This window comes from Zootoca vivipara, chromosome 6, assembly GCF_963506605.1.
Source record: "Zootoca vivipara chromosome 6, rZooViv1.1, whole genome shotgun sequence".
In the NCBI taxonomy this organism is placed as follows: Eukaryota; Metazoa; Chordata; class Lepidosauria; order Squamata; family Lacertidae; genus Zootoca; species Zootoca vivipara.
In genome coordinates this window covers 10481236-10508911 of record NC_083281.1, presented here as the reverse complement: position 1 = coordinate 10508911, position 27676 = coordinate 10481236, and the positions used below count along the sequence as shown (strand labels likewise).

General features: G+C 45.7%; 1 protein-coding gene across 2 annotated transcripts; it reads left to right on the top strand.

Annotated features, from left to right (window-relative positions):
* Positions 1-6811: 6811 nt before the first annotated feature.
* On the top strand, positions 6812-27512 carry KLHL26 (kelch like family member 26). 2 transcript variants are annotated; one of them, XM_035120160.2, is made up of 3 exons: positions 6812-7015; positions 13760-13942; positions 23626-27512. In XM_035120160.2, exons 1-3 carry the CDS (start codon positions 6906-6908, stop codon positions 25205-25207), a joined length of 1875 nt encoding a protein of 624 aa, XP_034976051.2. In that variant the 5' UTR covers positions 6812-6905; the 3' UTR covers positions 25208-27512. The 2 variants fall into 2 exon arrangements, with proteins under 2 accessions (XP_034976051.2, XP_034976052.2); XM_035120161.2 differs by lacking the exon at positions 6812-7015 and adding an exon at positions 20661-20725 and having other exon boundaries at positions 13804-13942.
* The last annotated feature ends 164 nt before the right edge of the window (positions 27513-27676 follow it).

The following is a 27676-nucleotide window of genomic DNA, read 5'->3' as shown; positions in this document are numbered from 1 at the left end:
CTAGTTTGGCAGGAACATCAAGAGTAGACTACCTACAGCAAAAATTTGAGTGTGTGGCTTGTCTCCGGTTCGTCAAGATACCTGATAACTCTTGTTGATAGAATTATCTTGCCCAGTCTGGGCCATCTTTTGAAATGGTGAAGAAGAAGAAGAAGAAGAAGAAGAAGAAGAAGAAGAAGAAGAAGAAGAAGAAGAAGAAGAAGAAGAAGAAGAAGAAGAAGAAGATGTTGATGATGAAGAAGACCCTCCAATACTTATCTGATGAAAATAGGGGCATCCTATTCCATATCAACAACGAACTATGAGCGGCTTCCAACACATATGAAAACATAATAAAGCATTAAACTTTTTTTTTTTAACTTCCCTATCCAGGGCTGCCTTCAAATGTCATCTAATGGTTGTCTAGTTACTTATCTCCTTGGTTCAGGGGTCAATTAACTCCATACCCTCCAACATTTATCCAATGAAAATAGGGACATCCTAAGGAAAAGTGAGATTTTCCAGGATCAAATCAGAAACCAGGATGGCTTCTGCAAATCTGTCCCTGGAAAATAAGGACACCTGGTGGGTCTGAGTGGATTATGTACTTATATGTATACTTTGTGCACTTATGAACATTCATTTTATTTAGAACACCTTAGAATCCTTCTAACATAAGAGGGAGGAAAACTTCACTGGACCCACTTTCTTCTCCACTCTGTGCATAGTTTTGTAAAGCTATATCATACAGAGTTGGTCCCCTTTGGCTCAGTATTGTCTAGAATGGACTGCCAGGGTTCCGGACCCTGGGGTCTCTCGCAGCCATATCTAGAGATTGGGGACGTTCAGTCTAGGATATTCTGCCTGCAAAACACGTGCTCTGCAGCACTGAACTGTGGTCATGTCACTTAAAGATAAAGACTCTTAAGATCTGGGACATAATACGTATATGTCAGGGTTGAGACAGATGAGGGGGAAGAGTGGTGGCACAGCCCCCCTGCCGAAGGGGCACCCACAGAGGAATGTGAGGAATTCATGCCGGGGGAAGACTGGTTGGAGGCACTCCTCAGAGGAAGAGGAAGAGGGAGAAGTTGAGTCAGAAGCAGGCCCCAGTCAGGGAGGGGGCCGCCCAGCCCCCTCACCCCCCCCATTCACAGCTCTACAACGCCGGGCGGAAAAACGAAAGAGGGAATTAGAAACAGTTGCCGCCCTGCCAAAAAAGCTAGACGGTGTGTTTCGGTTTAATGTCTGCAACAAAAAGTTATTCTGCCTGCTAGGCAAAATTTTGCATTCTCCACTCTCGTATGGGAGGCGTCCCATCGAATCCCGGTGTAATGGCTGCTTGGAAATTCTCGCTTCTTCTTTATCTCTTTCTTTTTGAGGAATGGGCGGAAGAGACGACGTAAAGTGGGAGGCGCTGGGAAGGAAATAAGGTTTTTGCGGCAACAAAGCGTGGGAGGGTGGTTGCGACAGTGTCGGGACTTACGGCAGCTCGTTAACACTTTCCTTTCCAGTTGATTTTACCAGCTACTTCCTACAGCAGTTTGTTATTCTATTGATTTAGGAATCCTCTAGGTTAGATTACTGCAACACGCTATACGTGGGGCTGCCTCTGAATTACAGAATCACAGAGTTGGAAGGGACCCCTAGGGTCATCTAGTCCAACCCCCCCCCCCGCAACGCAGGAATTTTTAGCCCAAGCTGGGGCTCGAACCCACGACCCTGAGATTAGATCTCATGACAGTTTGGAAGCTTCAGCTGTTGCAGAATTTGGTGGCAAGACAGTCTGAGCATATTGCAGTGATCCTGACCAATTGCACTGGCTGCCTTTCGTCTTCAAAGTGCTGGTTTTGATCTATAAAGCCACAACAACAACAATCTTCTTATTTATACTCCATCCATATGGCTGGGTTGTCCCAGCCACTCTGGGCAGCTTCCGACATATATTAAAAACAGTGAGACATCAAACATAAAAAAACTTCATATCTCTTCTAAAAGTTGTATAATTGTATATTTCCTTTACATCTGACAGGAGGGTGTTCAGCAAGGCGGTTGCCAACACTGAGAAGGCCCTGTGCCTGGTTCCCTATAACCTCACTTTATTAATCAGCCCAATATTAATATTAATCAGCCCAAGGCCTGGTTGAAGAGGAACATTTTCACCTGGTGCCTAAACATATGTAATGAAGGCGCCAGGAGAACCTCCCTGGGGAGAGTATCCTAGAAACAGGGAGCACTTCCGCCTTGGAAGCTCAGTCAGTAGAGCATGAGGATCTGAATATCAGGGCCAGGATTCGAGCTCCATGTTGGGCCAAAGAGTCCTGCATTGCAGAGGGTTGAGCTGGATGGCCCTAGGGGTCCCTTCCAACCCTATAATTTTATGATTCTATAAGTATGCATACGGTGTGGGTGGGCTGTCAGGATCTAGAGGACTGGTGTTGGTGGGAGACCCATAATTCAGGGGTTCCCTGTGTGCAGAAGGGTGCATATCTAACCCTATTGATCCACCCCACAAAGGGATACATACCTTCCAAACTCTGGGTGTCTCTATCCCCATAGATCCACATTCTCTGAATGAGGCCACTCAAAGCCTCCCCACTTTCAACCCCTTTTCAGTGTTCATGTGAACATATCAAATGCCCCCCCCCCATTATTTTTGCCTGCCCCCTCAAAACTAACTTTGTGGTTGTTTTATTTTTAAGCAAAATCACATTTGGTCCATTCATACTTCACACCTGTTGTTTTTTTAAAAGTATGGGAAATGTTGTTTCATGTATCCTTCCCTCAAAAGACTTTTCATGGATAAAGAATCATAGAATCAAAGAATTGTAGAGTTGGAAGGGACCCCAAGGGTCATCCAGTCCTCCCTGCAAATGCAGTAATATTTCGCCCCACCTGGGGCTTGAACCCATGACCCTGAGACAAACATTTTTAAATAAACCATAAATACCCCTCTCGAAAACATTACATTAATTTTATCGAGCTGCCACATGGTATGGAATAATCTTTTTTAAAGCACTATATCTTATTTTATTTACCTTATGAACTCTACCTAGCTAGGAAACAGCGCTTTTAAAGCAAACATTTATTTACACTGCACACCCCCAATATATTTATCTACATATTCACAGGAGTGGTTTGTAAGATAAACTATACTATATATAAGATAGCGTATGTTTAAATGAAGCAATAATTTATACTATTTAGTTTATGTGCTCTCTCTATTTGGCTATAAATAAATAGATTATATGTATTTTCTATAGTTAAGTTTTTACCTCTATCGTTTTATTTATTTTATTGCTAGGGCTAGTGGCTGATGCAAATAAAGAAGAACATCAAGGTAAGATAGCATGCTTTATGTTGAATGGAAAATATATATTGTGCATTCTGCCTACCCTTGTGATACAGTCTCTGCTTATAGCACTTATGTAATAATAATAATAATAATAATAATAATAATAATAATAATAATAATAATATATTTATACCCCGCCCATCTGGCTGGGTTTCCCCAGCCACTCTGGGCGGCTTCCAACAGAAAAAATAAAGCACAGTGATCTATTAAACATTAAAAGCCTCCCTGAACAGGGCTGCCTTCAGATGTCTTCTAAAAGTCTGGTAGTTGTTTTCCTCTTTGACATCTGTTGGGAAGGCGTTCCATAGGGCAGGCGCCACCACTGAGAAGGCCCTCTGCCTAGTTTCCTGCAACTTGGCTTCTCGCAACGAGGGAACCGCCAGAAGGCCCTCGGTGCTGGACCTCAGTGTCCGGGCAGAATGATGGAGGTGGAGACGCTCCTTCATGTATACTGTGCATGTAACTTGTGCTATAGATAGATACTATAATATATAACTCATTTATAAGGTAAGCTGTCTATAATATAACTATTTCACCCAGGAAGCGTTTTCCATTATCATCATCTCCTCCTCCTCTTCCTTTCTTCTTCTACTCAATGAATTAATTCACAACCCTCATTTAAATACATGCCAAACAACAATAACAACAGCAACACTGAAACAGACTGAATTGTTCTCAACAGAAGTAAAATGCAAGGAGATTGCAATAAAAAGAAGGTGGCCCTTTGTGAATAGTGCCGTTTGCGTGCTTATTGCGTTTTATAGGAAACATTTGGCATTTGCGCTGCTAATTGCGACGAGAGATATAGATAGATAAGATTATAAAAAATGCACATGTATATTTTAAGAGAGATGGGCAAGTAGATGTGCTTTTAAACAGACACTTATATTTTATATATTGCTGTGTAGGGAGAATGGACAAGCCTGTGTGCTTTCAAACTGGCATTTATATTTCATACTAGCTGTACCCGGCCACGCGTTGCTGTTGCTCAGTCAGGGTCCCCGTTTCCTAGGACAGGGGGAAGATGTCACCCTCCACCCTGACCCCTCTCTGTTTCCCCCTCACATAAGGCAGCAGCTGCGGGTGGTGGGAGGTAAGGGGCGGTGAGGCCTGGCCTGCCTCCTGGGCTGCTTGCCAGCCTCCCTCTCCCCCCTCCCCCCGCGGCAGGGGTGAGGATAGGCGAGGCCCGGCCTGGCCCGGCTCTCGTGGTGTCAGCATGGGAGTTGAGGAGCGATAAGGCCCGGCTGGCCTCCTGGGCTGCCTGCTGGCCTCCCTCTCCCCCCCCCCAGCGGCTATGGATCTCCAGAGGCCTCGGTGGCGAGAGAAGAGGAGGGGGGCAGGAGTGTGGAAACATTGTTTTCTCTCCCCCCCCCCCCGGGTTCCCGAGGTGTCTTTGACGTCCAACCGAGGGCGCTATTTTTTACACAAACCATGCTTTTACCTGTGACAGGTGTGACATCTATGTAATCTAAGTTCATGCAAACACTCGCGTATTGGAATGGAACGTTGTGTCAAAATTTCAACGCAATTGGTCAAGAGGTTTCGGAGAAAAATGGCCGCACACAAACATGGACATTTTACATTTTTATATATAGATTATGAGAGAAAGGCAATGCCCCTGTGTGCTTTCAAATGGATATTTACATATTATATATTGTGTATAGATGGGCAAGTCTGTGTTTGTGTGCTTTCAAACTTAACATTTATATTTTATATAGTAGATAGAAAGTCTGTGTCTGTGTGCTTTTAAACTGATATTTCTTCTTCTTCTTTGGCGATCACTCGTAGCCAAGTAAGATTGTATTCCATAAACACGATATAATAATAATAATAATAATAATAATAATAATAATAATAATAATAATAAATTATTTATACCCCAGCCACTCTGGGCGGCTTCCAACAGAAAAATAAAACACAGTAATCTATTAAACATTAAAAGCCTCCCTGAACAGGGCTACCTTCAGATGTCTTCTAAAAGTCTGGTAGTTGTTTTCCTCTTTGACATCTGTTGGGAGGGTGTTCCACAGGGCAGGCGCCACCACCAAGAAGGCCCTCTGCCTAGTTCCCTGCAACCTGGCTTCTCGCAACAAGGGAACCGCCAGAAGGCCTTCGGTGCTGGACCTCAGTGTCCGGGCAGAGTGATGGAGGTGGAGACGCTCCTTCAAGTATACTGGACTGAGGCCATTTAGGGCTTTAAAGGTCAACACCAACACTTTGAATTGTGCTTGGAAACGTAACAGTAAGTGACTGTGGAGGCCAATTCTGGACCCACAAGTCCTTCCACAGTGGGGACATTGGTTTCCAGGTGGGAGTTGATCATGGTGTGGATTTGCCAAGCGTGCCTTCCTCTTAGCACGTTTCTCCCTTGGGTCCTGAGATCCAATTTCTTCAAAGCCCATGACACCTTTGGTAAAGGCTGTTCTCCAACTGGAGCGTTCGCAGGCCAGAGTTTCCCAGTTGTCAGTGTTTATACTACATTTTTAAAGATTTGAGATTTGCCTTGAGACAGTCGTTAAACCTCTTTTGGTGACCACCAGCATTATGCTTTCCATTTTTAAGTTTGGAATAGAGTAGTTGCTTTGGAAGACAATAATCAAGCATCCGCACAACATGACCAGTCCAACAAAGTTGATGTTGAAGAATCATTGCTTCAACACTGGTGATCTTTGCTTATTCCAGTTCACTGATATTAGTTCGCCTGTCTTCCCAAGTGACATGAAATTTTGTTTGGAGATGATGGAATATTTCGAGGAGTTGGAGATGGCGTTTATAAGTGGTCCATGTTTCACAAGCATATACCGGTAGTAAGGTTGGTAGTACAGTAGCTTTGTAAACGAGCGTTTTGGTTTCCCTGCGAATGTCCCAGTCCTCAAACACTCTGCACTTCAATCGGGAGAAAGCCGCACTTGCAGAGTTCAGGCGATGCTGGATTATAGTGCAGGGTCCCCCAAACTAAGGCCCAGGGGCCGGATGCGGCCCAATTGCCTTCTAAATCCGGCCCGCGGATGGTCCGGGAATCAGCATGTTTTTACATGAGTAGAATGTGTCCTTTTATTTAAAATGCATCTCTGGGTTATTTGTGGGGCATAAGAATTAATTCATATATATTTTTCAATATATCGTCCGGCCCCCCCACAAAGTCTGAGGGACAGTGGACCGGCCCCCTGCTGAAAACGTTTGCTGACCCCTGATATAGTGTATCTAGAGACATGAGATATTATATTTTATATTAGAGAGAGGGACAGGCAAGTCTGCGCCTGTGTGTTTTTTAACTGATATTTACATAAAGAGAGGAGGGGGGGGAGGCGGCCTGTGCCTTACGGACCTCTGCAGCCTTCTCTTCTCCTGAGGGAACACGAGAAAAAGGAGGGCTGGCCTCGACTCCGCCTCTTTCCCCGCCTCTCGCCTCTCGCCCCGCCCCCTCCGCCGCGTCTTCGTCGTCGTCCTCCCGCCTCCCGGCCGGCCTACTCTGAGGCGCAGCGTCGGCGTCGCCTGGAAGGGGAAGCCGGGCCTCGCGAAGGCCTAAGGCCGGGCCTGGCCTCGCGCTGAGGCGGCGTCGGCGGGCAAGATGGCGGAGTCCGGAGGGGCCGAAGCTTTCGCCTCCGCCGAGCGGCCGCCCACGCCCAGCATCGCCGGGGGAGGCGGAGGGAGCGGCGGCGGCGGCGGCGGAAGCAGCAGGTGAGGAAAGAGGGAGGAGGAGGGAGGAGGAAGAATAAGAGGGGCGCCCGCTCTTTATGAGGGAACTCCCTGCACTTTTACTATTTGATACCCGTTGTTCTTGCAGCTTTGCTTTCGTTGCAGTACATCATTTATTAAGATTTTTCTTTATATATTTTTTAGCGCATTGCATTCATGCGGCTGTTTTTGCTCTATCGCATTGCTATTATTGTCATACTTAGTGCATCGGTTAGTTGTTGCTTTATTTTCATTTTACATTTTTTGTTATTATAGTCGTTATCGCATTTAGCATATCGTTGTTGCTGTTCTATCGCTATTATTCTGCATTATTTGTTGTTATCCTCATACTATCATCGTATTTAGTACAGTATATCATAGAACCATAGACTTGTAGAAGTGGGAGGGACCACGAGGGTAATGTGGGGCTCCAACCCACAACCCTGGGGTGCTGTGGTGAGCTATCCCAGTCTTTGGGATACCATTGCTGCTGTTTTATTTTATCACATGCATATCATCATTTTGCAGTACTTGATGTTGTTGGTTAGAGCCTGGTGCTGCTAATGTCAGAGTTGTAGTTTCAGTCCCCGTATGGGGCAGCTGCATATTTCTGCATTACATGGGGTGGGACTAGATGATCCCCATGATCCCTTCCAACTCAACGATCCTACAATTCTACAATTTATTATATCGCTACTATTCTGAATTTATCCTGTTACTCTCATTACTATTTTATATCACTTATCATTATTACATTTATATCATTCTCACGGCTTTATTTTATCATATGCCTTGCCTAATTATTTTATATCAGGCATCCCCAAACTTCGGCCCTCCAGATGTTTTGGACTACAATGCCCATCATCCCTGACCACTGGTCTTGTTAGCTAGGGATCATGGGAGCTGTAGGCCAAAACATCTGGAGGGCCGCAGTTTGGGGATGCCTGTTTTATATTGTTATAAAATTTTATTGTGTCCCTATCACTGTTATTTTACATTTATTATCCTTATCATCATATCATTGTTACTGCTTTATTCTATTCCTATCATTATTACTTTATATTATTTATTATTTCATCACAATATATTTTTATTGTGTTGTGTTGTTGTTACTTACTGTGTCTTTCTGTGTTTAATTTGTGGTTGGGGCAACCCAGTCAGATGGGGCAGCATATAAATAAATTATTACTATTATTAATAATTACTACTACTACTAGTCTTTTATTTTATTTTAGTACCGTATGTTACATTTATTGTTGTCATCTTGACCATCGTGATTGTCTTAACCACAGAATAGTAGTAGTAGTAGGTGTTGTAGTAATAATAATAATAATAATACAGTAAATAAACTCTCCCTTCCTAAAACACAGCCCATCAAACAGCATAGAGTCATATAATTGTAGAATTAGAAGGGATCCCTATAATAATAATATTTATACCCCACCCATCTGGCTGGGTTTCCCCAGCCACTCTGGGCAGCTTCCAAAAGAAAAATAAAATCCAATAATCTATTAAAAATTAAAAGCCTCCCTAAACAAGGCTGCGCTCAGATGTCTTTTAAAAATCTGGTAGTTGTTTTTCTCTTTGACATCTGATGGGAGGGCGTTCCACAGGGAGGGGGCCACTACCGAGAAGGCCCTCTGCCTGGTTCCCTGTAACTTGGCTTCTCGCAACGAGGGAACCGCCAGAAGGCCCTCGGTGCTGGACCTCAGTGTCCGAGCAGAACAATGGGGGTAGAGACGCTCCTTCAGGTATACTGGACCTAGGGTCATCTAGTCCAACCCTCTGCCATGCAGGAATCGTTTGCTCAACATGGGATTCAAACCCACAACCCTGAGATTCAAAGTTTCATGCTCTACCAACTGAGCTACCCCCCTCCCCTACCCCCCTTTGTTGTAGGTAAGTTCAGTGGTAGGTCGCTTTGTTGTATTTTGCTAAAAAATGAGCAAGCTTTCTGGTTTCACAGAGTACTTCAGGCTGGATGTTGGAGGTGGAGATAGTTGTTCTCCACCATGTTGCAAAAGCCCCAGTCGGCTCCTTGAGAGACAACACAGGAAATGACCTTTTATATCCCAGGTCAGATAATGAGTCGATTTCACTCAGGGTATTGCCTGCTGTGTGTTGACCGGAAGCTGGACTGTTGACATCAGGCCGACGCCTTCCCTGTATTCTTTCCGGCACCTGCTTAAAACATTTTATTCTAGGCTAGCCTATCTAGACAAGTAGATTATGACTTAAAGAGAGAACGTACTACCATTTGTTTTAATCATTGTTTGAATATTTTTAACACCTGCTTTTTTTAAAAAAATTGACAATGTTTAATGTTTTCTTTTATATTGTTGCAAACTGCTTAGAGCTTCTTAGTTTTTTTAAACAAATGATCAAGTGGTATATAAGTTTTGTATAATAATAATAATAATAATAATAATAATAATAATAATAATAATTAATAATTGCACCCTGCCCATCCAACTGGGTTGTCCAGCCACACTTGCAACATTTATAAAAACATAATAAAACATTACACATTAAAAAACTTCCTACTACAGGGCTGCCTTCAGATGCCTTCTAGGAGTCTGGTACAGTGGTACCTCGGGTTACAGACGCTTCAGGTTACAGATTCCGCTAACCCAGATATAGTACCTCGGGTTAAGAACTTTGCTTCAGGATGAGAACAGAAATTGTGCTCCGGCGACGCGGTGGCAGCGGGAGGCCCCATTAGCTAAAGTGGTACCTCAGGTTAAGAACGGACCTCCGGAACAAATTGAGTTCTTAATCCAAGGTACCACTGTAGATCTTTATGTCCTTGACATCTGATGGGAGGACATTCCACTGTGCGGGCGCCACTACCAAGAAGGCCCTCTGCCTGGTTCCCTGTAACCTCACTTCTCAAAGTGAGAGAACTGCCAAAAGACCCTCAGATAGGGACCTCATTGTCCGGGATCGACGACGGGGTGGAGACACTTCTTCAGGTATACAGGGCTGAGGCCGTTTAAGGCTTTAAGGTCAGCACAACACTGAGTTGTGCTCTGAAAAGTACTGGGAACCAGTATAGATCCTTTTGGACCGGTGCTATATGGTCCCAGCAGCCGCTTCCGGGAACCAGTCTGGCTGGCGCATTTTGGATTACCGTAGTTGTCACTTCTGAGTCACCTTCAAAGGTAGCCCCACGGAGAGCGCATTGCAGTAGTCCGAGTGGGAGGATAGCTAGGGCACATACCAGAGTAGATGGGTCTGATCTGATCTATGGAGCGAGGAATTTCTTACGCTCCTAAGCAAGAGTGAAAACCTGCAGCCTCCTAACACAGGTCAGTTGTGCTTTAGCTCTTAAGAGTTCCCGAGTGTCCTGCATTCTCGATTTGTCAATTTAAAACATATTGGTGGACGTTAAAAAAAACACACACCTGCCAAAGGAGAGACTCTGTGCTTAAACTTAAGTTTTAACCCACCACTGGGCTTCTAAGATCCTTTCCAGATTTAAGAATCTCCCCCCTCCGTGCACTTGCTCAAGAGAGGTGTTGTGCTCTTGTTTTGTACGGTGGTGAAAGATCTGAATTGTTTCAGTAACCATGGATACTGCTTATTTATCTGAAGGAGGCTGACTGTATTATATGTATATATGCTTTTTTAAAAAAAATTCAAATTGCCATTTTAGAAATGGAAAATGTGCCTTCTGTACAGGCATGTAACTTGAGGCACTAAGTGAGCAGCCTTTAGTAGAACAGCATTAGATTTTAAGTACTGTATGCTTAATGCTTCCCTCCTTTATTTTCCGGTTTGTATGCTTGGGATAAAGTTTAAGACGACTTCTTCTTCTTCTTCTTCTTCTTCTTCTTCTTCTTCTTCTTCTTCTTCTTCTTCTTCTTCTTCTTCTTCACAAATGATGCATCTTGTGCTCATCAAAGCATCTGAAGGAAAAAAAGTTAAGGGTTGTGGGGTAGGATTAGGATTATTTTCCACATGCACACGAAATGTGCATTAAACCAAGCCACAGTTCATTCTACTGAGCAGCTGGGAGAGCTCAGTCAGTAGAGCTTGTGATTCTTAATCTCGGGGTCGTGGGCTCAAGCACCACCTTGGGCAAAAGATTCCTGAGTTGCAGAGGGTTGGACTAGACGACTCTAGTGGTGCCTTCTAATTCTATCATTCTATAAACAATTTCCCTTAGTCTTCTAACTGCTTCCGCACATCTCCAATCAAAAGGAGTTGGAAAGAAAATTTACGATAGCTTGTTCACAAACGTCATCATAGCTTTGTTGTATCTTAATGGGATCATTTCGGTACTGATCTGTCTTATGAGTTTGTTCGTTGAACTTGTTCTGTTTAGGATTTTCTCTGCCTCCTTTCAGCCACAAAGGCCCTGTGGGGGAAACCCAAAACAGTAAGCAATGCAGAGTACAGTAAAATCAATAGAACACGATTAATAACTGGGAGGGGAAAGTGGATAACGTCACTAATACCATCCAAAAGCAGCAGGGAAGAAAGAGTTAATTGAAATGGTGTGGGCCATTCCTCTGTAGGGGATGAAAGTTAAGATACAGTGGAACCTCGGTTTATGAATTTTCGGTTTATGAACACTGCGGACCCATCTGGAACGGATTAATTCACTTTCCATTACTTTTAATGGGAAAGTTTGCTTCAGTTTATGAACGCTTCATTTTATGAACAGACTTCCGGAACCAATTACACCCATGTTTCAGTTTATGAACGCTTCAGTTTAAGTACTTCACGGACCCGTCTGGAACGGATTAATCCACTTTCCATTACTTTCAATGGAAAAGTTTGCTTCAGTTTATGAACGGTTACTCCGCGGACCGTCTGGAACGGATTAATCCACGTTCCATTACTTTCAATGGGAAAGTTTGCTTCAGTTTATGAACGCTTCAGTTTATGAACAGACTTCCGGAACCAATTGTGTTCATAAACCGAGGTACCACTGTATAGTGATAAGGGAGATCTGGTCCTTTCTTCTTCTGTTTCTTCTTACTTTAGTTTCTTTTCTTTCTTTTCTGTAATTGGTTTGTTTCTTTTACTGTGTTTTTGAAAACTTCATTTAAAAGTCCCCCGGTCCCCCCCAATTAACAGGGCGTCAAATTTCATTCTGGGCACTAGGAAGGGACATGGGGTAGCAGAGAGTGTGAGTGTGTGTGAGAGAGAACTGGGTGTCCTGCCTTTTTTTTTTTACTCTCCCCCTCAGTTATCCCACGGAAATGTGGCCTTCCCCAGAAAAAAATAGTTCCCCATCACTGAATTAAAACAATCCAGAAAAGATGTTTACCATGTGCCTAAATCAGTGCTTGCCAAACATATGCTTCTCAAGCTGTTTTTGGACGACAACTTCCATCATCCCTAGCTAGCAGGGCCAGTGGTCAGGGATGATGGGAATTGTAGTTTTTTTTAAAAAAAACAACAACAGCTGGAGATGCAAGTTTGGGAAACCCTGGGCACTAAATTCTCCAGAAAAGAGGAAGCCAAATGGACCTTCTAGGAGAGAAGGTTCTGGTAAGTCTTCTGGTAAGGATCACAAAAAGCTAGCCGATGCAAGGGGTTGTGGATGTTCCAGCATATTCTGAAGCAAAGCGGGAGAGATTTGGGAACCCTGCTCTCTGCCTCCAAGCCCTGGTCCTGTGAGCTAGCCAGGGCACCTCACCTGGATGCTGTCACAATGGCCACTTCAGCCCAGGTCAGGGAGCAGGTGGAATCCATCTGCCTCAGCTGGCAGCTGCACTTTGCTTTTGTGCTTCTCATGGCACCCAATGCTGGTCCTGGACTGTTCAGGTAGGTGCCAGTCTGAGAAGTTGTGGCTGAATTGTGAAAAGGTCCCTGCTTGCTCTTTGGTTGAAGCAGTCTTGGGGAAACAAGCTCTACTTAGGAATATATTGGGATACCTGTCCTATACCAGGTGAGACCATTGGTCCCTCCAGCTCAAGATCATCTACGCTGACTGGCAGCGGCAGCTCTCCAGGGTTTCAGGCAGAAGTTTTTGCCAGCTGTGCCTGGAGACACCAGCAATTGAACCAGCGACCCTCTGAGTACAAGACAGATGTTCAGAATAGACCACTCTGTTCTGCCTTGGTCAGACCACACCTGGAGTCTTGGGCGCCACAATTTAGGAAGGATGTCGACAAGCTGGAAGTGGTGCAGAGGAGATGATCAAGGGTCTGGAAACCAAGCCTTGTAAGGGATGGTTGAAGGAGCTGGGTATGTTTAGCACGGAAAAGAGGAGACTTAAGAGGAGATAGGATAGCCATCTTCAACTGCCTCAAGGACTGTCAGATGGAAATTTGAGCAAGCTTGTTTTCTCCTGCTTCAGAGGGTTGGACCTGAACCCATGGCTTCAAGTTACAAGAAAGGAGATTTTGAGTAAGCATCAGGAAAAACTTCCTGATAGTGTGAGTTGTTTGACAGTGGAATGGTCTCCCTGGGTTGCTTGTGGACTCCTCTTTCTTGTAGGTTTTTAAGTAGAGGTTGGATGGCCATCTGTCCTGGATGGTTTAGCTGAGATTCCTGCATTGCAGGGGGTTGGACTGGATGACCCTTGGGGCTCTCTCCCAACTCTACAATTCCATGATTCCAGGAGGGCATCATAGATCCTGTGGAAGAGGGGATGCTGGGTTGAACCCTTTGGCTTGCTCTGCTCTGCTCGCCTTCGTACGGCCCTGATTGTTTCAGTTTTACAGGCCAGCAGTTTGAAAGCCTCTCTCTCTGTTTCCTCTTTCCACCCATATCAACCCCTCGTCCTTGCAGCATGGCAGACAAGAGCAGCACTTTGAAATGCACTTTCTCCGCCCCGGGCCACAGCGCGACACTCCTGCATGGCTTGGCCTCGCTCCGGGCACAGGCCCAGCTGCTTGATGTCATCCTCACCATCAACAACGAGGTGTTCCAGGTCCACAAAGTTGTCCTGGCTGCCTGCAGTGACTACTTCAGGTGAGAGACCCGGAGTACCCCCTCACCTCTGCTCCATCGTTAGGAGCTCAGATATATAAGCACCAAATGTCACCTTAAACCTAGCTTACGGTTGCCACAACGGAATGCCTCTTTCTTTTTATAACAATTTTATTGAAAGCATTTTTTAAATATATTAAACAATAACATTGAAACTCGTTTATAATAAAATACAGAACACAATTGTACAGAAAAGAGAAAGAGGAAAAAATAATAGACTGGAAGAATAACTGAAAAGACCCTTTATCACATTTATATTGTGCATATCTTATCATTTACCCACACATCGAAATAAAAAAATTCCTTCAGTGTGCATGCACACGAAAGCTCATACCAAAATAAAAACTTAGTTGGTCTTTAAGGTGCTACTGAAGGAATTTTTTTATTTTACTTTGATCCAGACCAACATGGCTACCATCAAAAGGCAGGCTCCCCCAGCTCTCAGTTGGTGCAAAGATACTGAAAAAAAAAAAAAAAAAAACCCTGCTGGTCAATGATGCGTAGCAGTAACATTCAGCATTTTCTGTGTATGTTTAAGATGCGTAGCTGTCGGTAAAGCTTTTGTGAAAATATCTGCTATTTGCTCTATTCCAGCTACATATTCAAAAGTAATCATTTTTTCATTAATCATTTGTTTTTCAAACTCCAAACGTAACCGTAACGTTCTGGTACGTTGGGTATTGCCTTCTGATGTCAAAATGGCTATTCCACTTTGGGAATCAATGTGCACAGGTATTGGTAATTTTACTTTTATTTTTAGGTCTGCAAACAAGTGCAAAAACCATTCAATGTCTCTGATGGCTTCAGAACATGCACAAAGTTCACTTTCTGTGGTTGACATACAAATTATATGCTGTCTGCGCGTTCTCCATTCAAATGGACATTCATTGTATCTATAAACAAAACCGGACACACCTTTATATTTGAAATGTTCAGATGCATGAGATGCGTCACAAAAAATATCGAACCCTGTATCATTATGCGCCTTAAAATGTAACCTGTAATGCAGCGTGTGTTTAAGATAAAGCACCACTCTTTTTAACGCTCAAAAACACTGCTTGGTTGGATTCTCCACAAACGTGGAAAGAAAATTAAAACTGAAAGATATATGTCTGGTCTGGACACGCACTGAATAAAGTTCAGCTTCCCTAATATCGACTGGTAAAGTGTTTTGTCATGAAAAGGTGTATCCTCTTTAGTAAAAGTAAATCCACATGTTAATGGGGTTTCTTTTCCTTTTGCGTTCTCCAAATTTAGTACTTCTATTAAATCTTTAATTTTTGCAGTTTGGTGTACAGCAAAAGAACCATCTGCATCCCTGTCTATTTGCATGGACAGGTAATTCTTAACTTTCCCCAAATCTTTTACATCAAAACGTTTACCAAGTTGAGAAATAAACAACTGGTATTCCTTTAAATGTTTACATGAAAATAATAAATCATCAACATAAACGGCCAATTTGACAATAGAATTATCACATTGTTTGGTAAAAATGCAATTATCAGCTTTCCCCTGTGCAAACCCAAATTCAATCAAGGTTTGTTTTAAAGTTTCGTGCCAATTCCTGCCACTTTGATGCAGGCCATACAGAGATTTGTTTAATTTACAAACTACTCCAGGTGCAGCATCTACACCATCCGGAACTTTCATGTATATGTTTTCATGCAAATCAGCATTAAGATAAGCTGTGGAAATGTCACAATGGTACAATTCGCACTCATTTTTAACAGCGTCTAGCATCATCAACTTTATACTTTCAAACTTCACACTCGGAGAAAACACATTCTCATAATCAATGCCTTCCAATTGTTGGTAACCCCTTGCTACTAACCTAGCTTTATATCTCATTACTTTATTTTTATCATTGAGTTTTACTTTGAACACCCACCTTGAGTCTATGACCCGCATATCAGGTGTTTGCTTCACAAAAGTCCAGGTGTTATTTTGATTTAGAGATGCAAGCTCAGAATCTATCGCTTTTCTCCATTGTTGAGCTTGTGACTTTGGCATGGTTTGTATCTCTTTAAAACTTTTTGGTTCAAAATTAACTTGGTTACAATATACATTGTTTGCAACTTCCTCTTTTTCCTCATCAACAGTAGCAATATTTCTACGTTTAAACAACTGCTCCTGTCGTTTCTGCCTTTGTAGCTGTTGTTCATCGATGTAACGCTGCGGCTGTCTAGTTATCCTACTGGAGCGTCTAAGCTCTGGTAAACTTTCACTGTCAGCTTTTAAATTTCCTTCCAAAACTTCAGAAATACGGCTAGTAGAGGGCTTTGGACTTAAAGTATGGTCTGAGTTGTCCATTGCCTCTTCTTCCCCTTTAAACTCACATTCTCCAATCTCTGACTGATTACTGTCAGGATCGGTATCAACTGGCTGTTCTTTAGCATCAGCTGTACTCTCTGGGGATATTTCTTTAAGACCATCACTATCTTGAAACTCAGCTACACCATCCCAGTGTACTGATGGTATAATGCTACGGGTAAGGCGAAACTTTTTTGTGTCTGGTAAATAAATGCGATAATTCCCTTGTTGATATCCCATAAATTTACCCGGGATACCTCTTTCCTGCAGCTTGCCTTTAGCTGGGTAATGCATCATAACATCACTGCCCCAAACACACAAATACTTTAGATTGGGACGCTTTCCAAAAAGCATTTCATAAGGTGTTACTGTTAATGCAGAATGATAGGATCGATTCTTTATATGGGTATAACAGCTCAAACATTCAGCCCAGAAGCTATCAGGAAGTTGAGCATCATGGAGCATTGTTTTTATCCCAGATTGTAGGTTTTTGTTAACAACCTCAGCAATCCCATTCTGCCAGGGACTCCTGGGTGAGGACACTTGGTGTACTGTCCCCTGCGCATTTAGGAACTCTTCAAAATCCTGCGACATAAATTCACCTCCAAGATCAGAGTACAGATTTTGTATATTTTTACCAAAATGAGTCTTAACCCAATTGCAAAACTTTTTATACATTTCTAGTGCTTGAGACTTCTTAGAGATTGCATATGTCCAAACATATCTGGTTTTCTGGTCCACAAGTGTTAGCCAGAATCGGGACCCTCCAAGTGATTCTGGCAATGGTCCTACTAGATCACAGTGAACCCTTTCAAAAGGCTCTGCTACTTCTCTCATAGTGCTTTTGCCCTTTCGTGCCACCTTAATTTTATGCTTGCAGCATGACAGGCAGTTCATGTAAAATTTACATGGTTTAATCTCTAGACCATGCACTATATCCCGTGTTTTCAAAATGTCTGCAAAGTTTTTATGGCAAAGCTTGCGGTGAGCTTCATGTAAGCAGTTTTTATGTGGCTGGCAATTTGCCAACCCGTGCCTGCTCCTATTGGCTACACCACAACAGCTATTGCTTCCTCCTGAAGAGGAGTGAAACTTGAGCCTGTAAAGCCCATGAGTCTGTTTTGCATAGAGAACCTGCTTATTGGCCCGATAAAACCGGCACATTTTTTCAGTAAATTTAGCTCTAACACCTTGACGTGCAAACTGATAAACCGATAATAAGTTCCCACACAGTTCAGGGCAATAAACAACATCTGATATAGTAATATTCAAACTGTGCAGTTTTATAGTACCCTTCCCAAGTGAGGGCAAAACTATTCCATTCGCTAAATGCACATTTCCAGTCTCTGGTGTGTAAGTTATGAAGAGACTGCGATTGCTGCACAAGTGCTGCGATGCGCCACTATCGATGATGAAAAAGTCCCAATTACCTCTTTTATCCTCACAAGGCTGTGGTTCTGCAAAGAATGCTTTCGGCTCGGGTCGACTACCTCGTTGTGGTCGCTGCGAAGGCTTCCATGCCTGAGTGGCTGTGCGTCCCTTTTGCGACCTAGAGGAAGTCTTTTTACTCTTTGCTCTGCATTCCGAAGAAAAATGCCCCAAAAGACCACAGGCAAAACTTTTCTTGTTGGCTCTTAAAGCTACAACGTCCCTATTGTCATTTGAATGCGCATTCTGCTCTTTGGGAACCAGCATGACAGAGGCATCTCGCCTGTCCAGCTCCGCCATCAGTTTTGCAGTCACACCTTCAATACTCAGCTGGTCAGGAGGGACCAAAGCAAGCTGGCTTGCGACTGCATCATACTCTTTGTTTAATGAGCAGAGGATTATAAAACAAAATTGATTAACAGGAACCACAACGTCTCTTCTCAAAAGCTCCAACCTGATTTCTTGTAAATGTCTCAGGTGAGCTGCCAAGTCACCGCCAGGTTGCAGCTTTGCCTGATAAAGCTGGCGGTAAAACGCCAAGGCTGACGCAGACTCTTTTCTCAAATGGACCACAGCCAAACTCTCCCACATTTCTTTAGCCGACGTTTTATCTCTGATATACACAACTTGCTGGTCGGACACTGCTAAGTTTATAAAAGCTTTGGCTTTGTTATCCCCCCGTATCCATTCAGGGGTAATTATCTGAGGAGGGGTGTCTGTGGCGTAGTTAAACAGGTCCTTACATTCGAGTAACCCTCTCATTCTAAAGGACCAAAGACTATAATTACCATCAGTTAGTTGAGGAAAGGTAAGCGCCATCTTTTCGCCGTCATCCATCCTGGATATACTTCCAGCTCCTTTTTGACTGGCAGATAGCTCAGCTTCACAGCCCTCTTAGCAAGCAGTTCAAACACCCATGTGCAGTTCCTGGGCCCATAACCGGATGTTGGGCAAAATACGCACCAACCTGAGTGGCAACAGCGGCAGGGTCGACGAAATAACAAAGTCGTCTTCAGTATCTTTGCTTGCTTTTATTTACAATTATATACAACACACTCCTCTACTCCTTTCCTCTCATTTCACAATACATCACCACCACCACACCCATGAACCATTTGCTTAAATACAGAATTCAAAATAGTCAATTACCCAATCACATTACAGTAGGCAAACTCTACCTTCAATTATTCAAATTAGCAAAAGCTCACAGGTGTGCTATCATTCAGAACAAGGTTACAAACACACATCTCTGTGTAGCATCATTGACCACATCAGTCTTAAAGGAAAAACCTAACACTCTCACCTAGGTGCCTACCTCTTCTCCCAGTCTCCCACCCTGACTGAGATACTTTTTATTTTATTTTTTTTAAAAAAACAATTTTATTGAAAGTTTTAAAACATATTAAACAATAAAATTCACATAAGAAAATACAAAACACAATTGTATGGAAAGGAGAAAAAGAAAAAAAGAGAATAGAGAGAGAAGAACTAAAAAGACCCATTATCACAGGGGGTTGGACTAGATGGCCCTCCGGTTCCCTACCAGCACTACAATTCTATGATCTCAACCACAGTCAGCTGCTTGACTGTAGCTTGCTCTTAGAGCAGTTCACTTGTCCCAATATGCAAGAAGGAGAAACACACACAATGGGAATGGAAATGGAGATGGCATTAACTATGGACTAAAGCAGAGGTTTTTTAAACTGTGGTCTGTGAGCTTCATTTGGGTGGCCTGTGAAAAGGCTACAGCACAGTCAAATATCTCTGTACCCAGCCCTGCACTTACTTTCCTTGATGTGGTGCTTGAGGACTAAGGTGCCCAGAAAAGGGGCCCATGAATCGTGCAGCAGAAGCGCAGGACATGTGTCTGTTGCTGCTCATGAGTCAGCTGTCTTGATGGAGAGGTCAGTTGCTGGAAATCTCCACTCTGGCGCAGTTGGACACGTGACTGGCTCCCGGGGAATTTCAAACACTGCTCTTCCACCGGGGGAGGCTGACTGTCTTCTCCGGAAACAGTGCAGGAAACAGTCCCTGTTGGTGTTAGGTGAAGTTGGGGAGGGAGGGAGACCATCGCTTCCTAGAATGGCCCCTAAGTCTGTGGTACGCAGGGCATGTGGAAGGTTCCAGGGCTGCGAGAGGCTCCTGCTTGAAACGGAGAGCCTCTGCCAATCAGTGTGAACACTACTGAGCTAGATGGGCCAATAATCCGACTCCATGTGAGGCAGCTTCCAGTGTCCTTGAGAAGGCAGCTGGAGCCCATGTGGAGCTGCTGTGTGGCCAGGGATTGCCAGGGATGATGGAAGCATGGGCGTAGGCAGGAGGGGCAGGAGGGGGCAATTGCCTCCCTTAGAAGCTGAGGGGCGCAGGCGTGGCAGCCCCAGGCTCCCGCTCCCGGTGCGAAGCTCCAGAGGCGCGCGGGGAGCATAAGCGGAGGAGCGCTAAGCAGGAGCGGGGAGCATAAGCGGAGCCACAGGCCGGGAGCAGGAGCCTGGGGCCGCCTCCTGGGAAGAATGTGGGCGGTCTTCCGAGGAGGCAGCCACAGGCTCGCGTTCCCCGCGCGCCTCTGGAGCTTCGCGCCGGGAGCGGGAGCCTGGGGCCGCCTCCTTGGAAGAGCTGGGCGGCGCAGGCAACGTAGCCCCGCCCACATTCCCACTGTGGCCCCTCCCCTCCCGCCCCTTGCCCCGCCCCTTGCCCTTCCCTAATTTTGATCCTGGGTGCGCCCCTGGATGGAAGTTGTAGTTCTACAACATCTGGAAGGAAAACCTACAAGCAGGACCCGAGTGCAAAAACACTCCCCTCACCCCAATTGCCAGCAACTGAAGCATTACTGTCTATCTGACTGTGGAGGCAGAGCACAGCCATCCTGGCTAGTAGCCGTTGAAATTAGGCCCTGTGGTTTCAGCAGGTTTACTCTATAAGTAAAACTGAATTGAACACCCTGTTTTTCTAATCCCCTTTTAAGAACTGAATTGGCACCGACTAAGAGCAGGCGAAATAAAGTGTTCCACAGAACACATCTTCACAGAGGTATGGCGATGGACGTGAGTTTAGATGGCTTTTAAAAAGGGGGCTTAGAGAGTTTTGTGGAAAAGGAGCAAAGAAGCACCTGTGGCTTATTGGCTGTGATGTTTAGGAGCATTAGCAGGAATGTTTTGGCCCAGCCTCTGCAGAGGGCTGCCGGCATTGTGTAAACTTCCTGGAGGCACCTGATTCGCTGCAGTGGCTCGCCGTGGGTTCCATAGAGTTGTGCGGCTGCTGCAGTGGGAACTGTAGTTCAGAGGGCACCAGGCTGGGGAAGGCTGAATCAGACGGGCCTCTGCTCTGATTTAGCAGGGCGCCGTCAGACCATATAACACCGGTCCTAAAGAATCTACACTGGCTTCCAGCATGTTCCTGGGCACACGTCAGAGTTTGGTGCTGACCTTCAAAGCCCTGAAGGAGTGTCTGCACCCCCATCTTCCAGCCCAGAGACTGAGGTCCATCTTGGTGGGCCTTTCGGCGGATCCCTCACTGTGAGAAGTTACAAAGCACCAGGCAGAGGGCCTTCTCGGTAGTGGCGCCTGCCCAGTGGAATGCCCTCCCATCAGATTGTCAAGGAAATAAAGAACTATCTTGACTTTTAGAAGGCACCTGAAGGGAAGTTTTTAATGTTTGGTGTTTTATTGTATTTTCAGTATTTTGCTGGGAGCATCCCAGAGTGGCGGGGCAACCCAGTCAGATGGGCAGCATATTATTATTATTATTATTATTATTATTATTATTATTATTATTATTATTATTCCTTCATCTGTGCTCCCGCTTCTGAGCCTGGCGACTCACCCCTCCCCGCCCACACAGCGGCTTACTTTGCATTCCCCCTTCAGACTTGATATCTGGGGGGGGGGGGCTGGGGAGAACTACCACCACCATTGGGGCAGAGGATCTCGGGTCAAAGGCTTTGCCACGTCCCTGCTGGGTGTGTGGGTGTGGGTGTTGTTCAGAGCACACAGAAGTGGCCAGCCTCAATACCCATCTCCCACACTGGCCACTCCGTATTTGGCAATGACGACCCTTTATCCGCCTTCTTGCAGCTGCTGGTGTTAACACCCTCCTTGCTTTTTTGGCGAGCGAGATTTGTGTGTGGGTTTTATTATTACTATTATTATTATTATTATTATTATTATTATTATTAACTTTATTGGCGTTCATTTCCCTAGTAACATCAAACCCCAGAGGTTTATTGCTCTTTCTAACAGGCGAGTGATTATCGGAGGCAGATGCTAATGGCTCTTGTCCGACTGAATTTGTGCATTTATGGTGCTGGGCCATAAGTGCATCAAAAGCTTCTTCAATAACTTGGGTATGTAGAGGAAGGAGGATCTAGTAGCATGTTGCTCCCTTTTTGTCTCCCCGTCTTGCCCCAATTTAGGTTCAGATTAAGGGGGCGAGGGAGAGGCGGCTCTGAAAAGCTTTTCGCCTCGTTTCTTTAATCTGGATTTCAGGGCTTCGAAGTGTCTTCTTCTAACAACACCAGGATTATTTGACTGTGCCTCTCCAGACTTTTAGCTTGCCGTTGTTGATAAAAAGCCTTCCTCCCACTCCACAACAATGGAGCAGCTTAAGATATGCCGGAATCATAATGCATAAAGCTTCCATTTGTTGCCCCTGATGAACAATAACCATTTAGTGGCTTAGCCAGTCACTGAGCTGTGGGGAGGGAACTCAGCACTTCGATTTCCCAGAGTAAAATTGACCTAGATCTGGGCTGGCCTTAGACAAAAGAGCAACAAATTCTCTTCTTCCCACAGACCCCTGTTGTTAGTCAGCTCCCTTTTCATTTACCTGTCTGCCCAGCCCTTTTCTATCTGGTAGCATCTCAAGAGGATGCTTGGACATTTCGCCTAAATATGCCAACAATGTCAGGGCTCCAGAAAAGCCAAATGCTGGTCAGAATAGAAAGTGGTGAAAAGCCACCAGAGAAGGGTCAGGGCAGATTTCTCTAGGGAGGGAGTTTCCTTAGCAATGGGGCAGCTGCAAAGATTCTTGTTATTTTTTGTTATTATTTATTATTTATTAAATTTATTAAATTTATTGGCCACTTTCTTTACCAAGGTAACTTAAAACTTACATGTACAGCACAAAAAGAAAACACAAAAGGCAGGGGTGAAACATCCCACCCAATCAAAGAGGCTAGGAAAAGGTAAAGGGACCCAGTCCAGTCGCGGGTCATGTGGCCAGCTTCCGGGTCATGTGGCCAGCATGACTAAGCCGCTTCTGGTGAACCAGAGCAGCGCACGGAAACGCCTTTTACCTTCCCACCAGAGCAGTACCTATTTATCTGCTTGCACTTTGACGTGCTTTCGGACTGCTAGGTGGGCAGGAACAGGGACTGAGCAACGGGAGCTCACCCCGTCACGATCGGCAAGCCCTACACTCTGTGGTTTAGACCACAGCGCCACCCACGTCCCAATCAAAGAGGCTACGGATAACTAAAAGTCAAAGGAAAAGGTAAAAAAGGAATACTTTTGCCTAGCGCCTAAATAATATGCAACAATTGGAAGATGTTTGCAGAATACTTAAAAACTCACTGTAAAGATGTTGAAACGCAAATAGGATTTGAGTAAGAATAGCAGTGTGGGTGAAGTTTTTGTTTTTCTTGTGAGATAGGGTGAACATATAGAGTAACTATAATATGCCACATAAATTCAAATTTTGAGGGAACCAGGGAGGGTGGGAGGGGAAGTCATAGCTGGAATAATTGATTGGTAAATTTAAAATGTTACTGAATTGCTTATTTGTTAAATAAATAAATAAGTTGGGTTAAAAGGATAACTTTTACTTAGTGGAAACAGGAATCACTCAGCAGCCTTTGGGGAAGCTGTCTGTGTTGACAGCTAGGAATGGTGAATCTGAACACTCTCTTCTCTCTTGGGCTCTTTGACATCTAGGGCCATGTTCACTGGCGGAATGCGGGAAGCCAACCAGGATGTGATTGAGCTGAAAGGCGTCTCTGCGAAGGGCTTGAAGCACATCATCGAGTTTGCCTACAGCGCCGAGGTGACGCTGGACCTGGACTGCATCCAGGACGTCCTTGGGGCAGCCGTCTTCCTGCAGATGGTGCCGGTGGTGGAGCTGTGCGAGGAGTTCCTCAAGTCTGCCATGAGCGTCAAGACCTGCCTCAACATCGGGCAGATGGCCACCACCTTCAGTCTTGCCTCCTTGAAGGAGTCGGTGGACGCCTTCACCTTCCGCCACTTCCTCCAGATTTCCGAGGAGGAGGACTTCCTCCACCTGCCCCTCGAGCGCCTCGTCTTCTTCCTCCAGAGTAACAAGCTCAAGAGTTGTAGCGAGATCGACCTCTTCCGGGCCGCCATCCGCTGGCTGCAGTACGACCCAGCACGCCGTGGCAATGCCAGCCAGGTCCTCTGCCACATCCGCTTCCCGCTTATGAAGTCCTCCGAGCTGGTGGACCACGTCCAGACTTTGGACATCATGGTGGAAGACGTCCTGTGCCGGCAGTACCTCCTGGAGGCTTTCAATTACCAGATCCTGCCCTTCCGGCAGCACGAGATGCAATCGCCCCGCACTGCCATCCGCTCGGACGTGCTCTCCCTCATCACCTTTGGCGGCACGCCCTACACGGACAATGACCGCACTGTGAGCAGCAAGGTCTACTACCTGCCGGATGGCAGTGCCCGGCAGTTTAAGGAGCTGACGGAGATGGAGGTGGGCAGCAGCCACACCTGCGTGGCGCTGCTGGACAACTTTGTCTACGTGGTTGGCGGGCAGCACCTGCAGTACCGCAGCGGCGAGGGGGCGGTCGACGCCTGCTACCGCTACGACCCGCACCTGAACCAGTGGCTGCGCATCCAGGCCATGCAGGAGAGCCGGATCCAGTTCCAGCTGAATGTCCTGCATGGCATGGTCTACGCCACAGGGGGAAGGAACCGCTCTGGCAGCTTGGCCTCGGTGGAGAGGTACTGCCCGCGGACCAACGAGTGGAGCTACGTGTGCTCGCTCAAGCGCAGGACGTGGGGACACGCCGGGGCCGCGGTGGGGGGCAGGCTGTACATATCGGGTGGCTACGGGATCTCGGTCGAGGACAAGAAGGCCCTGCACTGCTATGACCCGGCCATGGACCAGTGGGAGTTCAAGGCCCCCATGAACGAGCCACGAGTCCTGCACGCGATGGTCAGCGCCAACAGCAGGATCTACTCGCTCGGAGGCCGCATGGACCATGTCGACCGCTGCTTTGACGTCCTGGCGGTGGAGTACTACGTCCCCGAAGCCAACCAGTGGACAACGGTCAGCCCCATGCGGGCGGGGCAGTCCGAGGCGGGCTGCTGCCTGCTGGAGAAGAAGATCTACATCGTCGGGGGTTACAACTGGCACCTGAACAACGTAACCAGCATCATACAGGTGTACAACACAGAGACGGATGAGTGGGAGAGGGACCTTCACTTCCCAGAGTCTTTCGCTGGCATTGCCTGCGTGCCGGTCATCCTGCCACAGACCACAGCTCGGAGGTGACCACCCTGAGACCTCTGCCCAGTCTCCCGAGGCATCGCATGCCATCAAAGATGTACATTCTGGCCTGCCCCATTTTGGAAAATAAAATGTTCTGTGTCCACGGCAGGCGAGCAAGGTCTTCCACCCTACCCTCTTGTGCTCCGTAACTTTTCGGCAATTTGTGTTCCGTCCCTGCTGGTTTGGAGGAGGTTATAAGGAAGACTGAGTTAGGATTGTGGTGGGGTTTGTGTGAGAAGGGATGGGTGGTGTTCCTCATTAGCTCCTACCCCCACCTTGCAGTATTTTTTTATTTTAAAAAGAAGCTCCTTTTTCCTCCCCTCCACCCCCCAAAATTATGAACTGCAGAGTTTTTACTGCACACCAAAGCATTGGTGCATGTGAGTTTGTTTGGTCTGGACAGTTTGAAAAAACAAACAAAAACTAAGGATGGCCTGAACTTCCGAAAAAGCAATGAAGGAGAATGAGGCAGCTGCCTGGGGTGGGGTGGGGTAACTCAGAAGAGGAGATGAAAATGTGTGATCTCATCCTAGCAGGTGCGCCTGTCCCCCCCCCCCCCCCGAAAAGCACATTTTAAACACAAGTACATTGCACACTAGTTTGGGTTGTCTTCTTTCTCTCTCTCAAAAACCGGAGAGTTCCCAAACCGTGTTCTATGGGCCACCAGCGGCCCACAAGGTTCATCCCAGTGGTCCGTTGTGCGTCCCTGAAGGAACGGCAGGAGAAGCTGCTGCTCTGTCGCCTTAAGTGACCTGAGAGGAGTGGGGAGGATTAGCAGCAAAATGGAACAGGAAGCTAGAATTGGGATATTCAAAACAACATGTAAGGAATAAAGCAATTCAAATGCAATTAGCAATTGTACAGCGCCTAGCACAGCACGGTAATGGGCAGAAAAGGAAATTGAGCTTAAGTTGGTGCTGCCACCCTGCTTCCCCATGTTGTTCTCGCATGACAGCAATGCTTTCCCAGATTTCCCAGTTTTAAGCTGCTTGGTGCTGCCTTTCCCAAGTCAGCTGGCTGCCCCCCCCCCTTGCAACACACCTTAACTCTGTTGCTGCAGAAGTAACACTGGTCTCGGCCAGAGATGGGCCAAGGAGGTGCTTTCTGGGTTGGACTGATTCCGAATAAGTGTTGTAGATTATTATTATTATTTATTAAATTTGTATGCTTCCTTCTGCTGGAAGATCTCCAGGCAGTTCACAATGTAAAATTACAATATAAAAAACACAAAATACTTAATAAAAATAACAACAATAACAATCTAATTATCCCCCCTCCCACAACACATTTAAAAGGGAAGGCATTGTCAATCAGCCAAAGACCTGGTTTAAGAGGAACGTTTTTGCCTGGTGCCTAAAGCTATATAATGAAGGTGCCAAGTGAGCCTCCCTGGGGAGAGTGTTCCACAAACAGGGAGCCACTGTAGACAAGACCCTGTTCTGCCAGGTCTTGCACCACCACACAGTGCCCCTGGGCAACTGCCAGCTCCTGGCAAAGTCCACCCCGCACCCTAGGGCCGACCTCCCCTTTAATTTTTAAACTGGCCTTGAACCTGCCATTTAAAATTTCCCTCAATGCCTATAGTGCACTGCTGCTCTGTGGTATCATGGGAACATTTTCGCCTGGTGGCAAGCTTGCTGCTCAGAAGACGGGAAACATTTTTGTGCTTTGCACATTGGTTGTAGAAAAACAGAATTGTAGAGTTGGGCGGGGTCCTGTGGGTCATCTAGTCCAACCCCCTGCAATGGAGAAGTATCCACTAAAGCATCCCTGGTTCAATGCCAATGGCAACTCCAGGTAGGGCTGGGGGAAACTCCCTGCCTCAAAGCGTGGACAGCTGTTGCTGCTGGTCAGAGTAGACAATACCAACCTAATTGGACCAAACGTCCTACTCTGTACTTAGATTGCTATTTCTCTAGAGTGGTCCTGCTGCATAGTGGAGCTGGCCAGAGGTTGCCTTATCCCTGAAGCCAGCCATGATTATATTTCACGGAGTGGAGTTAGCACAGCTCCTCTGTAGTTGCTTCCTGAGCTATAGCAGCCCCTGTGCTGTAGTGTTGCTGCTGGCTGCAGCTGAGACTGTTTATGCATTTTAACCGCACAGGCCTGAGCCACGGCTTATAGGATGGAACAAGCTGTAAACCCACAAAACAAAGCGAGCCGTTTGGAACAGGCGAGAATGCATCCCTGACCGTTCATGCCTTTTGCTAGTCAGCTTTTTCACTTCTGTTTAACAGTTCGTGGACTCCTGGAGCATTTCCCGTCCTTCCCTGCCAAGATGCGAAATTAAAGCAGACTTTTCTAAGCACGTTTTGATGTGTTGACGTTCCAAATTATTTTGATGCACTTAAAAATGTTCAAGTGGCAGGCTGGCCTCCCCTCCCCTCTCACAGGAAAGTAAAGTAAGGGGGAGGGGAGATGCAGAGATTTACTTATTTGAAATGCAGCATTTTTTTTTCAGAGGGTGTGTTC

Bases quoted from the DNA above. Each gene is read 5' to 3' on its own strand.
- KLHL26 (XM_035120160.2), top strand. From the start codon at position 6,906: ATGGCGGAGTCCGGAGGGGCCGAAGCTTTCGCCTCCGCCGAGCGGCCG. The intron at 7,016-13,759 runs GTGAGGAAAGAG...TCGTCCTTGCAG, and splicing joins GGCGGCGGCGGAAGCAGCAG to CATGGCAGACAAGAGCAGCA. The intron at 13,943-23,625 runs GTGAGAGACCCG...TTTGACATCTAG, and splicing joins GCCTGCAGTGACTACTTCAG to GGCCATGTTCACTGGCGGAA.